Source organism: Coregonus clupeaformis, unplaced genomic scaffold (assembly GCF_020615455.1).
Source record: "Coregonus clupeaformis isolate EN_2021a unplaced genomic scaffold, ASM2061545v1 scaf0117, whole genome shotgun sequence".
In the NCBI taxonomy this organism is placed as follows: Eukaryota; Metazoa; Chordata; class Actinopteri; order Salmoniformes; family Salmonidae; genus Coregonus; species Coregonus clupeaformis.
The window spans coordinates 147,264-157,500 of NW_025533572.1; the positions used below are offsets into that span (position 1 = coordinate 147,264).

At 46.8% G+C, this 10,237-nt stretch overlaps 1 protein-coding gene across 1 annotated transcript in view; it reads left to right on the forward strand.

Moving 5' to 3' along the window:
- Nucleotides 1–2,196: 2,196 nt before the first annotated feature.
- bud13 (BUD13 homolog) overlaps nt 2,197–10,237 on the forward strand; it is a 9,720-nt gene continuing 1,679 nt past the window's right edge. The window contains exons 1-7 of the mRNA XM_045213508.1: nt 2,197–2,376; nt 2,644–2,734; nt 2,908–2,992; nt 3,078–3,326; nt 4,298–4,608; nt 4,879–4,987; nt 6,952–7,090. Coding sequence (XP_045069443.1) covers nt 2,234–2,376; nt 2,644–2,734; nt 2,908–2,992; nt 3,078–3,326; nt 4,298–4,608; nt 4,879–4,987; nt 6,952–7,090 — 1,127 coding nt within the window. The 5' untranslated portion in view covers nt 2,197–2,233. The remainder of the gene's footprint in view (nt 2,377–2,643; nt 2,735–2,907; nt 2,993–3,077; nt 3,327–4,297; nt 4,609–4,878; nt 4,988–6,951; nt 7,091–10,237) is intronic.

Genomic DNA, 10,237 nt, shown 5'->3' on the forward strand with positions numbered 1-10,237 from the left:
CCTTTCTGTTATCATCAGACAGAGAGAGGAGTCTGTGCCACCTTTCTGTTATCGTCAGACAGAGAGAGGAGTCTGTGCCACCTTTCTGTTATCGTCAGACAGAGAGAGGAGTCTGTGCCACCTTTCTGTTATCGTCAGACAGAGAGAGGAGTCTGTGCCACCTTTCTGTTATCTCTCACAGAGAGGGCTGTGCCACCTTTCTGTTATCATCAGACAGAGAGAGGAGTCTGTGCCACCTTTCTGTTATCGTCAGACAGAGAGAGGAGTCTGTGCCACCTTTCTGTTATCGTCAGACAGAGAGAGGAGTCTGTGCCACCTTTCTGTTATCGTCAGACAGAGAGAGGAGTCTGTGCCACCTTTCTGTTATCGTCAGACAGAGAGAGGAGTCTGTGCCACCTTTCTGTTATCGTCAGACAGAGAGGAGTCTGTGCCACCTTTCTGTTATCGTCAGACAGAGAGAGGAGTCTGTGCCACCTTTCTGTTATCTCTCACCCGTGCCACCTTTCTGTTATCATCAGACAGAGAGAGGAGTCTGTGCCACCTTTCTGTTATCGTCAGACAGAGAGAGGAGTCTGTGCCACCTTTCTGTTATCGTCAGACAGAGAGAGGAGTCTGTGCCACCTTTCTGTTATCGTCAGACAGAGAGAGGAGTCTGTGCCACCTTTCTGTTATCGTCAGACAGAGAGGAGTCTGTGCCACCTTTCTGTTATCGTCAGACAGAGAGGAGTCTGTGCCACCTTTCTGTTATCGTCAGACAGAGAGAGGAGTCTGTGCCACCTTTCTGTTATCGTCAGACAGAGAGAGGAGTCTGTGCCACCTTTCTGTTATCGTCAGACAGAGAGAGGAGTCTGTGCCACCTTTCTGTTATCGTCAGACAGAGAGAGGAGTCTGTGCCACCTTTCTGTTATCGTCAGACAGAGAGAGGAGTCTGTGCCACCTTTCTGTTATCGTCAGACAGAGAGGAGTCTGTGCCACCTTTCTGTTATCGTCAGACAGAGAGAGGAGTCTGTGCCACCTTTCTGTTATCGTCAGACAGAGAGGAGTCTGTGCCACCTTTCTGTTATCGTCAGACAGAGAGAGGAGTCTGTGCCACCTTTCTGTTATCGTCAGACAGAGAGAGGAGTCTGTGCCACCTTTCTGTTATCGTCAGACAGAGAGAGGAGTCTGTGCCACCTTTCTGTTATCGTCAGACAGAGAGGAGTCTGTGCCACCTTTCTGTTATCGTCAGACAGAGAGAGGAGTCTGTGCCACCTTTCTGTTATCGTCAGACAGAGAGAGGAGTCTGTGCCACCTTTCTGTTATCGTCAGACAGAGAGAGGAGTCTGTGCCACCTTTCTGTTATCGTCAGACAGAGAGAGGAGTCTGTGCCACCTTTCTGTTATCGTCAGACAGAGAGAGGAGTCTGTGCCACCTTTCTGTTATTGTCAGACAGAGAGAGGAGTCTGTGCCACCTTTCTGTTATCATCAGACAGAGAGAGGAGTCTGTGCCACCTTTCTGTTATTGTCAGACAGAGAGAGGAGTCTGTGCCACCTTTCTGTTATCATCAGACAGAGAGAGGAGTCTGTGCCACCTTTCTGTTATCGTCAGACAGAGAGAGGAGTCTGTGCCACCTTTCTGTTATCGTCAGACAGAGAGAGGAGTCTGTGCCACCTTTCTGTTATTGTCAGACAGAGAGAGGAGTCTGTGCCACCTTTCTGTTATTGTCAGACAGAGAGAGGAGTCTGTGCCACCTTTCTGTTATCGTCAGACAGAGAGAGGAGTCTGTGCCACCTTTCTGTTATCGTCAGACAGAGAGAGGAGTCTGTGTGCTGTGTTTGTTTGGGCAGTGTGAGCTCACAGCACAGGCATCTGATGGGAGGAAACCAATTTAAATAATTCAATACTTATAACACTGATAGGCCTATTCCTTCATTTACTTTCCTAGGTTCTTACTTGCTTTTCCTTTGTTTTATCTTTGTAAATTAGGATTATCTGATGTCTTTATGATGAACACTTGACTGTAGAGATAAAATAGGCTATTTATTACAGATCGACTTTCATAAAGTTAAATCATATCTGATAGTATTTCTGGGACCGACCTTTGATGTGAGAGAAAGAGATAAATAGTATACATTTATGAAGTCTACTCTTCATTGACAAAACAAAATAGATAACGCGGCATTTCGTGACGTTCATTGCACTGTTTGTCCCTCGGTGCTCTCCGTTCCGAACCGCAGGTGGACTGTTTTCAAAATGGCCGCGTCCACGAACGAAAGTAAAGCAGCGTCTCTCTCCAAAGCCGAGTATCTGAAACGTTATTTATCTGCAGATGGAGACGCCAAGAAGTCAAGGGAGAAGAAGGCTAAAAAGAGATGCATTAAAGCTACAGGAAAGGGGTGAGTAGGGGTGAAAACACCGGGGGAATATGGAGTTAAAGAGTCCGGCAGATAGCTAACGTTAGCCTGCTAGCCCTACCACACTGTGATAACGTTAGCTGGCTAGCTAGTTAGCATAACAAACTGTTAACTGGTCGTTGTTTCGCTGTAGTTTCTGACCTCTCTGTTGGCGAACTCCAGTAGCTAGTTAACTAGCTGGCTAGCATATACGTGTTAACTTGTTATTTGGCAGTAGTTTCTAACCCCTCTGTTACTCGCTCTGAGCAGGATGAAGATAGTAGATGACGACGTGGATTGGAAACAGCTGACCGGCGAGGAGAAGGAGAACGAAGAGGAGGAAGAGGAGGAGGCGCCAGTGGTAAATAATGCTACAACACGCTAACTGGCTAAGTAGCTACATAACTAGCTGACTTTACCGTCACTTTCAGTTGGGGTGACCTTTACCAAAAACATCACTTTAGAGTGGCTAGCTAGTGCTCTGATCTACTCACCTGTCTCGCTCGCTCTGTATTGTGTGGCTGTGTGTGTCAGGTTGCTGAGGTGATAGACGAGCGTCCAGATGAGATCAAACGCCTGGAAGCCTTCAGGACCAGCAACAAATGGAGAGTGATGGGAGGTGAGACAGACAGCAGCGGAGGGGTGTGTGCGTTCAGGTGTTGTCAGCTGCATGGTGTGTGTGCTAATATTGATTCTCTGCTCAGCTGATGAAGAAGTCCCAGAGGAGGAGGAACAGAGAGTTCGACACGATTCACCAGAGCCCCTGTCGTTCAAAAAGACGCAACGTGATTCGCCAGAGCCCCTGTCACTCAGAAAGCAGCGTCATGATTCGCCGGACGTCTCTCCGCCAAGGAGGATTGGTCAGGAATCCCCCGATGCGTCTCTTCGAAGACTGAAGCCTAGCGTTCCTCCCTCCTCCTCATCCCAACCCCCCCACAGGACACACAGCAGTGGTGAGACCTGACCCCTAACCTCTGACCCTGAAATCGGTGTTCTTATTGGACAAGTTCAGAGGTGTATTTTATTTTATTTGACCTTTATTTAACCAGGTAAGCCAGTTGAGAACAAGTTCTCATTTACAACTGCGACCTGGCCAAGATAAAGCAAAGCAGTGCGATAAAAACAACAACACAGAGTTACATATGGGGTAAACAAAACAAAGTCAAAAATACAACAGAAAATATATATACAGTGTGTGCAAATGTAAGTTATGGAGGTAAGGCAATAAATAGGCCATAGTGCAAAATAATTACAATTTAGTATTAACACTGGAGTGATAGATGTGCAGAAGATGATGTGCAAATAGAGCTACTGGGGTGCAAAATAGCAAAATAAATAACAATATGGGGATGAGGTAGTTGGGTGGGCTAATTTCAGATGGGCTGTGTACAGGTGCAGTGATCGGTAAGCTGCTCTGACAACTGATGCTTAAAGTTAGTGAGAGAGATAAGAGTCTCCAGCTTCAGAGATTTTTGCAGTTCGTTCACTTGGAACCAAACTGAAGCGAAACGAAACTGGGAGGGACCTACCTGAATTTGTCCAATAGAAACACATTTTAGCTGAATTTTTTTTTCTCCGTTTGGAGTAAACGGTTTCTGTTGCAAAAAGTTTTGCTACAGTGTGCGACTATTGAATACAGTCCAGGTTTCCATCCATTCCCCAAAAAAAACTCTATAACCCTGGGGTGTATTCATTTAGTAGCAAACAGTTTTGCAACGGAAACCGTTTACTCCAAATGGAAATTGTTTTCTGATGAAACAAGTTCCTATTGGACAAATTCTGGTGAGTCCCTCCCCGTTTCATTCTGTTTGGTTCTTTTGGTTCCTAATCAATACATCCCTACTCTACAGGGTGGGCTGTAGTTATTTGATGAAGCTCCTGGTGTTAAGTTCTGAAGTCATTTTATTTTTTTATTTTTTTTCAGATTCGTCTCCGTCCAGGAAAAAAGCCAAGTCTTCGTCGTCTGCTCGTATTGGCCAGCGCTCTCCAGGGTCTGACCAATCCCCACCCAGGAGGCGGGCTCAGAACGGGCCCGGCTCAGACTCAGATCAATCACCTCCAAGAAAAAGGCCACAAATGGGAGGGGCCTCTGATTCTGACCAATCACCACCCAGGAGAAGGCGACGGGGAGGGCAGAACTCTGATTCTGACCAATCGCCGCCCAGGAGGCAACCCCAAGGTGGGAGGGGCTCAGACGCTGACCTCTCCCCCCCTCGCAGGCCTGACCAATCACAGGTGAGCATGGGGAGCTGAAGGGGCGGGGCACAGAGATTCAAGAATTGGGCTGCGTTCAGTTGACAAACGTTGTGGAATGTTGCAGATAGAAATGTCATGAATAGAGCCAACGTGAAAGCCTTATTCTACATGTCAGAGAGGCATGTTTGTTCTACATAGCATATTTATTTCTGAACATTTAGAAACATTGAATCCTGCTGAACACGCCCCTGTAGCTAGGTAGAGAAGTTTAGTGGAAGCTTGACTTATTCTAACCTCTGTGTGTGTTAGTCTCGGAGCATGCTGACAGGGGCCGCAGCAGGACTGGTATCAGTGGAGGTTCTAAGAAGAGAACAGCAGGAGAACCGACGCAGAGACAAGATCAACGAGCCGCTAGAAGGTGCAACACACCCTCCCTCCTCCTTTCCTTTAGGAATGCCCCCTCCATGTCCTTTCCTTTAGGAATGCCCCCTCCATGTCCTTTCCTTTAGGAATGCCCCCTCCATGTCCTTTCCTTTAGGAATGCCCCCTCCATGTCCTTTCCTTTAGGAATGCCCCCTCCATGTCCTTTCCTTTAGGAATGCCCCCTCCATGTCCTTTCCTTTAGGAATGCCCCCTCCATGTCCTTTCCTTTAGGAATGCTCCCTCCATGTCCTTTCCTTTAGGAATGCCCCCTCCATGTCCTTTCCTTTAGGAATGCCCCCTCCATGTCCTTTCCTTTAGGAATGCCCTCTCCATGTCCTTTCCTTTAGGAATGCCCCCTCCATGTCCTTTCCTTTAGGAATGCCCCCTCCATGTCCTTTCCTTTAGGAATGCCCCCTCCATGTCCTTTCCTTTAGGAATGCCCCCTCCATGTCCTTTCCTTTAGGAATGCCCCCTCCATGTCCTTTCCTTTAGGAATGCCCCCTCCATGTCCTTTCCTTTAGGAATGCCCCCTCCATGTCCTTTCCTTTAGGAATGCCCCCTCCATGTCCTTTCCTTTAGGAATGCCCCCTCCATGTCCTTTCCTTTAGGAATGCCCCCTCCATGTCCTTTCCTTTAGGAATGCCCCCTCCATGTCCTTTCCTTTAGGAATGCCCCCTCCATGTCCTTTCCTTTAGGAATGCCCCCTCCATGTCCTTTCCTTTAGGAATGCCCCCTCCATGTCCTTTCCTTTAGGAATGCCCCCTCCATGTCCTTTCCTTTAGGAATGCTCCCTCCATGTCCTTTCCTTTAGGAATGCCCCCTCCATGTCCTTTCCTTTAGGAATGCCCCCTCCATGTCCTTTCCTTTAGGAATGCCCCCTCCATGTCCTTTCCTTTAGGAATGCTCCCTCTATGCTACTAGAATGAAGGGCTGTTAGGCACAACCCAACACCATGTACCACAAACCCCTTGAGGTGCATTATTGCTGTTATAAACTAGTTACCAACGTAATTAGGACAGTAAACAAGTCATTTTGCGGTATATTGTCTGATATACCACAGACTTCAGCCAATCAGCATTCAGGGTTCTAACTATCCAGTTTATAATACTGTATATAGTAGTGATGGGGGAAAAATCCATACAGTTACATATCGTGATATTATTTTTGGACGACATTATATCAATGTTTGACTCCCAAGTATCGATATGTATACACACACTCACTAGGTATTGTTAGCTAGCGCTAGTCTGATGTACCTGCACCACTCACTAGGTAGTGTTAGCTAGCGCTAGTCTGATGTACCTGCACCACTCACTAGGTAGTGTTAGCTAGCGCTAGTCTGATGTACCTGCTCCACTCACTAGGTAGTGTTAGCTAGCGCTAGTCTGATGTACCTGCTCCACTCACTAGGTAATGTTAGCTAGCGCTAGTCTGATGTACCTGCTCCACTCACTAGGTAGTGTTAGCTAGCGCTAGTCTGATGTACCTGCACCACTCACTAGGTAGTGTTAGCTAGCGCTAGTCTGATGTACCTGCTCCACTCACTAGGTAGTGTTAGCTAGCGCTAGTCTGATGTACCTGCTCCACTCACTAGGTAATGTTAGCTAGCGCTAGTCTGATGTACCTGCTGCACTCACTAGGTAGTGTTAGCTAGCGCTAGTCTGATGTACCTGCTCCACTCACTAGGTAATGTTAGCTAGCGCTAGTCTGATGTACCTGCTCCACTCACTAGGTAATGTTAGCTAGCGCTAGTCTGATGTACCTGCTCCACTCACTAGGTAGTGTTAGCTAGCGCTAGTCTGATGTACCTGCTCCACTCACTAGGTAATGTTAGCTAGCGCTAGTCTGATGTACCTGCTCCACTCACTAGGTAATGTTAGCTAGCGCTAGTCTGATGTACCTGCACCACTCACTAGATGTAATACTAAATGGTATATCTGTTCTGTCTCTCTCCTCCAGATGCGTCTCGTAATGCGGAGACGGTGTTCAGAGATAAGAGTGGGAAACGGAGAGATATCGAGACCGAGCGAGAGGAGCAGAGGAGGAAGGCAGGAGAGAAAGCAGAGAAAGACCTGAAATATGCCCAGTGGGGGAAAGGGTGAGAGACACTGTGGATGGCATTTCTCTCTGTGTGTATGTGTATAGTATGAGTGTATATATAGATAGATAGATACAGTGGGGGAAAGGGTGAGAGACACTGTGGATGGCATTTCTCTCTGTGTGTATGTGTATAGTATGAGTGTATATATAGATAGATAGATACAGTGGGGGAAAGGGTGAGAGACACTGTGGATGGCATTTCTCTCTGTGTGTATGTGTATAGTATGAGTGTATATATAGATAGATAGATACAGTGGGGGAAAGGGTGAGAGACACTGTGGATGGCATTTCTCTCTGTGTGTATGTGTATAGTATGAGTGTATATATAGATAGATAGATACAGTGGGGGAAAGGGTGAGAGACACTGTGGATATATATACAGTGGGGGGGAAAAGTATTTAGTCAGCCACCAATTGTGTAAGTTCTCCCACTTAAAAAGATGAGAGAGGCCTGTAATTTTCATCATAGGTACACGTCAACTATGACAGACAAAATGAGGGGAAAAAATCCAGAAAATCACATTGTAGGACTTTTAATGAATTTATTTGCAAATTATGGTGGAAAATAAGTATTTGGTCAATAACAAAAGTTTCTCAATACTTTGTTATATACCCTTTGTTGGCAATGACACAGGTCAAACGTTTTCTGTAAGTCTTCACAAGGTTTTCACACACTGTTGCTGGTATTTTGGCCCATTCCTCCATGCAGATCTCCTAGAGCAGTGATGTTTTGGGGCTGTCGCTGGGCAACACGGACTTTCAACTCCCTCCAAAGATTTTCTATTGGGTTGAGATCTGGAGACTGGCTAGGCCACTCCAGGACCTTGAAATGCTTCTTACGAAGCCACTCCTTCGTTGCCCGGGCGGTGTGTTTGGGATCATTGTCATGCCGAAAGACCCAGCCACGTTTCATCTTCAATGCCCTTGCTGATGGAAGGAAGTTTTCACTCAAAATCTCACGATACATGGCCCCATTCATTCTTTCCTTTACACGGATCAGTCGTCCCTGGTCCCTTTGCAGAAAAAACAGCCCCAAAGCATGATGTTTCCACCCCCATGCTTCACAGTAGGTATGGTGTTCTTTGGATGCAACTCAGCATTCTTTGTCCTCCAAACACGACGAGTTGAGTTTTTACCAAAAAGTTCTATTTTGGTTTCATCTGACCATATGACATTCTCCCAATCCTCTTCTGGATCATCCAAATGCACTCTAGCAAACTTCAGACGGGCCTGGACATGTACTGGCTTAAGCAGGGGACACGTCTTGCACTGCAGGATTTGAGTCCCTGGCGGCGTAGTGTGTTACTGATGGTAGGCTTTGTTACTTTGGTCCCAGCTCTCTGCAGGTCATTCACTAGGTCCCCCCGTGTGGTTCTGGGATTTTTGCTCACCGTTCTTGTGATCATTTTGACCCCACTGGGTGAGATCTTGCGTGGAGCCCCAGATCGAGGGAGATTATCAGTGGTCTTGTATGTCTTCCATTTCCTAATAATTGCTCCCACAGTTGATTTCTTCAAACCAAGCTGCTTATCTATTGAAGATTGAGTGGCGCAGTGGTCTAAGGCACTGCATCGCAGTGCTAACTGTGCCACTAGAGATCCTGGTTCGAATCCAGGCTCTGTCGCAGCCGGCCGCGACCGGGAGACTCATGGGCGGCGCACAATTGGCCCAGTGTCGTCCAGGGTAGGGGAGGGAATGGCCGGCAGGGACGTAGCTCAGTTGATAGAGCATGGCGTTTGCAACGCCAGGGTTGTGGGTTTGATTCACTAACTGTAAGTCGCTCTGGATAAGAGCGTCTGCTAAATGACTAAAATGTAAATGTAAATGTACAATTTTGTTTCTGGTGTCCTTTGACAGCTCTTTGGTCTTGGCCATAGTGGAGTTTGGAGTGTGACTGTTTGAGGTTGTGGACAGGTGTCTTTTATACTGATAACAAGTTCAAACAGGTGCCATTAATACAGGTAACGAGTGGAGGACAGAGGAGCCTCTTAAAGAATAAGTTACAGGTCTGTGAGAGCCAGAAATCTTGCTTGTTTGTAGGTGACCAAATACTTATTTTCCACCATAATTTGCAAATAAATTCATAAAAAATCCTACAATGTGATTTTCTGGGGGGAAAAATCTCAATTTGTCTGTCATAGTTGACGTGTACCTATGATGAAAATTACAGGCCTCTCTTATCTTTTTAAGTGGGAGAACTTGCACAATTGGTGGCTGACTAAATACTTTTTTTCCCCACTGTAGATAGATATGTAAACTCAGCAAAAAAAGAAACATCCTCTCACTGTCAACTGCATTTATTTTCAGCAAACTGAACATGTGTAAATATTTGTATGAACATAAGATTCAACAACTGAGACATTAACTGAACAAGTTCCACAGACATGTGACTAACAGAAATTGAATAATGTGTCCCTGAACAAAGGGGGGGTCAAAATCAAAAGTAACAGTCAGTATCTGGTGTGGCCACCAGCTGCATTAAGTACTGCAGTGCATCTTCTCCTCATGGACTGCACCAGATTTGCCAGTTCTTGCTGTGAGATGTTACCCCACTCTTCCACCAAGGCACCTGCAAGTTCCCGGACATTTCTGGGGGGGAATGGCCCTAGCCCTCACCCTCCGATCCAACGGGTCCCAGACGTGCTCAATGGGATTGAGATCCGGGCTCTTCGCTGGCCATGGCAGAACACTGACATTCCTGTCTTGCAGGAAATCACGCACAGAACGAGCAGTATGGCTGGTGGCATTGTCATGCTGGAGGGTCATGTCAGGATGAGCCTGCAGGAAGGGTACCACATGAGGGAGGAGGATGTCTTCCCTGTAACGCACAGCGTTGAGATTGCCTGCAATGACAACAAGCTCAGTCCGATGATGCTGTGACACACCACCACAGACCATGATGGACCCTCCACCTCCAAATCGATCCCGCTCCAGATGCAGTTGTTGTTGCTACCATCCTGTACCTGTCCCGCAGGTGTGATGTTCGGATGTACCGATCCTGTGCAGGTGTAGTTACACGTTGTCTGCCACTGCGAGGACGATCAGCTGTCCGTCCTGTCTCCCTGTAGCGCTGTCTTGGGCGTCTCACAGTATGGACATTGCAATTTATCAATTTACTTGTTCTCCCCACAGTATATACATGGATG